We start from the raw sequence: 3,313 nt of genomic DNA, 5'->3' as shown, positions 1-3,313 counted from the left end.
TTAAGCCGCACCAAGAAGAAATGGAGATTGTAAACCTAGGTGTTGGCGATGAAAGGAAAGAGGTAAAGGTTGGCACGGGAATGACCACGCCGGTCCGAAATGAGTTGGTGGTTTTGCTGCAAAACTACCAAGATATCTTCGCTTGGTCGTACCAAGATATGCCTGGGTTAAACCCCGACATTGTGCAACATCGATTACCTCTGAATCCTGAGTGTTCCCCGGTCAAGCAAAAGCTGCGAAGGATGAAGCCTGAGATGTCCCTGAAAATCAAAGAGGAAGTGAAAAAGCAGTTCGACGCTGGCTTCATGGCAGTGGTTGGATACCCCGAGTGGGTGGCCAACATCGTGCCAGTATCTAAGAAAGATGGGAAAGTGCGTGGACTATCAGGACCTAAACCAAGCCAGTCCCAAGGATAACTTTCCTTTACCACACATTGATGTCCTTGTAGATAACACAGCCAATTTTGCTTTGTTTTCCTTCATGGACGGATTCTCGGGTTACAATTAGATAAAGATGGCGCCAGAGGACATGGAGAAGACTACGTTCATCACCTTGTGGGGAACATTCTATTATAAGGTGATGTCCTTTGGGCTCAAGAATACCGGGGCCACCTATTAATGGGCTATGGTGGCATTATTGCACGATACAATGTATAAGGAGATTGAAGTCTACATGGATGATATGATTGCCAAATCTAGAATCGAGGAGGAACACCTCGTCAACTTACAAAAGTTATTTGAACGAATACGTAAGTACCAACTAAGATTGAACCCAGCCAAGTGCACTTTCGTGGTTAAGTCAGGAAAGCTACTCGGTTTCGTTGTAAGTTAAAAAGCGATAGAAGTAGATCCTGACAAGGTGAAAGCCACCCTTGATATTCCTGAACTGCGAATAGAGAAGCAGTTCCGAGGTTTCTTGGGGCTCTTGAATTACATAGCAAGGTTCATATCACAGTTCACCGCCTGTAAGATGAACTACTCTCAGCTGGAAAGGATGTGTTGTGCTTTGGTATGGGCATCCCATCGTCTAAGACAATATATGTTGAGCCATACTACTTGGTTGGTATCCAAGATGGACCCGATCAAATACATTTTTGAGAAGCCTGCTCTTACGGGGCGGATGGCTCGGTGGCATGTTCTGCTATCTGAGTTCGACATTGTCTATGTCACCCAAAAGGCAATAAAGGGGAGTGCCTTGGTAGATTATTTGGCTCAGCAACCTCTCAACGACTACCAATCGATGTATTCAGAGTTTCCAGATGAAAACATCATGGTCTTGTTCGGAGAAAAGGTGGAGGATGAGGATCTGGATAAGTGGATTATGTGGTTCGACGGCGCATCCAACGCCCTAGGCCATGGGGTTGGGGCGGCTTTGGTCTCTCCTGACAATCAACGCATTCCCTTCATGGCTAGATTGAGCTTTGATTGCACGAAAAATATGGTTGAATACGAGGCATGTGCCCTCGAAATCCAAGCAGCAATTGACTTCAACGTCAAATTGCTCAAAGTATACCGAGATTCAGCCTTGGTGATCCATCAATTGAAGGGAGAATGGGAGACTACGGATCACAAGTTGATACCCTATTAGGCATACATCAAGAAATTGACCAAGTTCTTCGATGATGTCTCGTTCCATCACATTCCCAGAGAAGAAAATCAGATGGCTGATGCACTGGCCACCCTGGCATCCATGTTTCAGCTAACCCTACATGGAGACCTCCCATACATCGAGTTCAGATGTCACGGCAAGCCCGCACATTGCTGCTTAATAGAGGAGGAGCAAGATGGTAAGCCGTGGTATTTCGACATCAAGTGGTATGTAGAACATAAGGAATACCCACAGGGAGCTTCTGACAATGAAAAGAGGAAGTTGCGGAGATTGGCAGATGGTTTCTTTTTAAGCTGAGGTATCCTATACAAGCGAAATCATGATATGTTTTTGCTCCGATGCGTGGATGCTAAAGAAGTCGGGCAAATGCTTGTAGATGGTGATCGAGGTCGTACCCAAATCAAATAAATATTAAAAATACATTATCTAGGAAGTGATCCTAGGTCGTCTCCCAACGAGCAATGGTCAACCAAATGTTCATAACAGATAGTAATAAAACAATAACGAATTGGGGGGGGGGGGTTGTTTGTTTTTGTAAATTAAACAGCAAGTAAATTTGAATTAGAAAATATCAGAATTAAAACACGTTGTTTCCCCCTTGATTCACAAGCAAGTCTCTTATCCTAGGTCACGGGAATTTATCCTTTATCAGTTCAACCACTTAATCCAACCCTAAATTAAATTACTAAGCGAAATTTAACATAAGGCATTCATTATGTGATTAAGCAACACATACACCAATTAATCATGAACGAAATTGATCATTAAGCATGAATGTAAATTAAGCACAGAGACAATTAATCAAGCACTAAGCATGCATGGATTAATAGCAACAAATACAGAGTAATTGGTGAAGAGGAAAAACTGATCAGAATTCAATAGTAATAATAAAACCTCAAAGAAAGCTGTGCTTGATCCTCAAGAGAAAATAATGCTGGGGACTTAGCCTTCCATTAATCAATAGTAAACGCAATTGTAGTAGAAAACGAAGAAAACTAGAATTATTCTCCAAAACGAAAAAAAGCTAAAAACAAAAGAGAGAGAGAGAGAGTCTAAAACTAGAACCTTGGTGCTGTTATATAGTTCTCAGCCCCAAAGCTTACAAATCTGTTTTAAGTCCAAGCCCATAAATAAAATAAAATCTAGATAAGATAAGATAAGACAAAATCTAGATGAAATAACATCTAGATGAAATAAAATCTAGATAAGATAAGATAAGATCTAGATAAAATAATATTTAGATGAGATAAAATCTAGATATGATAAGATAAAATCTAGATGAAATAATATCTAGATGAGATAAAATCTGGATAAGATAAGATTTGGTAGAATAAAATTGTCTGCTCTCTTCAAGTCCAAGCCCAATTCCGGATTCAAGCCCAATTGCTTATAATTCTCTTGAAATTAAATTAAAAACACAAAATTAATCCAATAGGCCCAAATGATAAAACTGCATAATTAATTTGACAATTAAGGCTAATCAGTAATTAAAATGGTGACAAAAAGGGTTAAGAAATATGAGAAAATGATGACACATCACATGGGCAGAAAAATTCTAAGGGCGGGCTATTACTGGCTCACCATGGAAAGTGATTGTTGCATCCATGTGAGAAAATGCCACAAGTGCCAGGCATTCACTGACAATGCCAACGCTCCGCCCATGCCCTTGAACGTTTGGCGGCTCCATGGCCCTTCTCTATGTGGG

The 3,313-nt window shown here is 40.8% G+C and overlaps 1 protein-coding gene across 1 annotated transcript; it reads left to right on the top strand.

Moving 5' to 3' along the window:
* The first annotated feature begins 648 nt into the window (after positions 1–648).
* On the top strand, positions 649–1,587 carry LOC102667269 (uncharacterized). Its single transcript, XM_006593144.1, has 2 exons — positions 649–748; positions 836–1,587. Exons 1-2 carry the CDS (start codon positions 649–651, stop codon positions 1,585–1,587), a joined length of 852 nt encoding a protein of 283 aa, XP_006593207.1.
* The last annotated feature ends 1,726 nt before the right edge of the window (positions 1,588–3,313 follow it).

This window comes from Glycine max, chromosome 12, assembly GCF_000004515.6.
Source record: "Glycine max cultivar Williams 82 chromosome 12, Glycine_max_v4.0, whole genome shotgun sequence".
Classification (NCBI taxonomy): Eukaryota; Viridiplantae; Streptophyta; class Magnoliopsida; order Fabales; family Fabaceae; genus Glycine; species Glycine max.
This window is presented reverse-complemented; position numbering and strand designations above follow the sequence as displayed.

Excerpts from the sequence above, each read along its gene's own strand:
- LOC102667269 (XM_006593144.1), top strand. The coding sequence starts at position 649 with ATGTATAAGGAGATTGAAGTCTACATGGATGATATGATTGCCAAATCT. Across the intron at positions 749-835 it reads AAAGTTATTTGAACGAATAC|CGATAGAAGTAGATCCTGAC; the intron begins GTAAGTACCAAC and ends TAAGTTAAAAAG.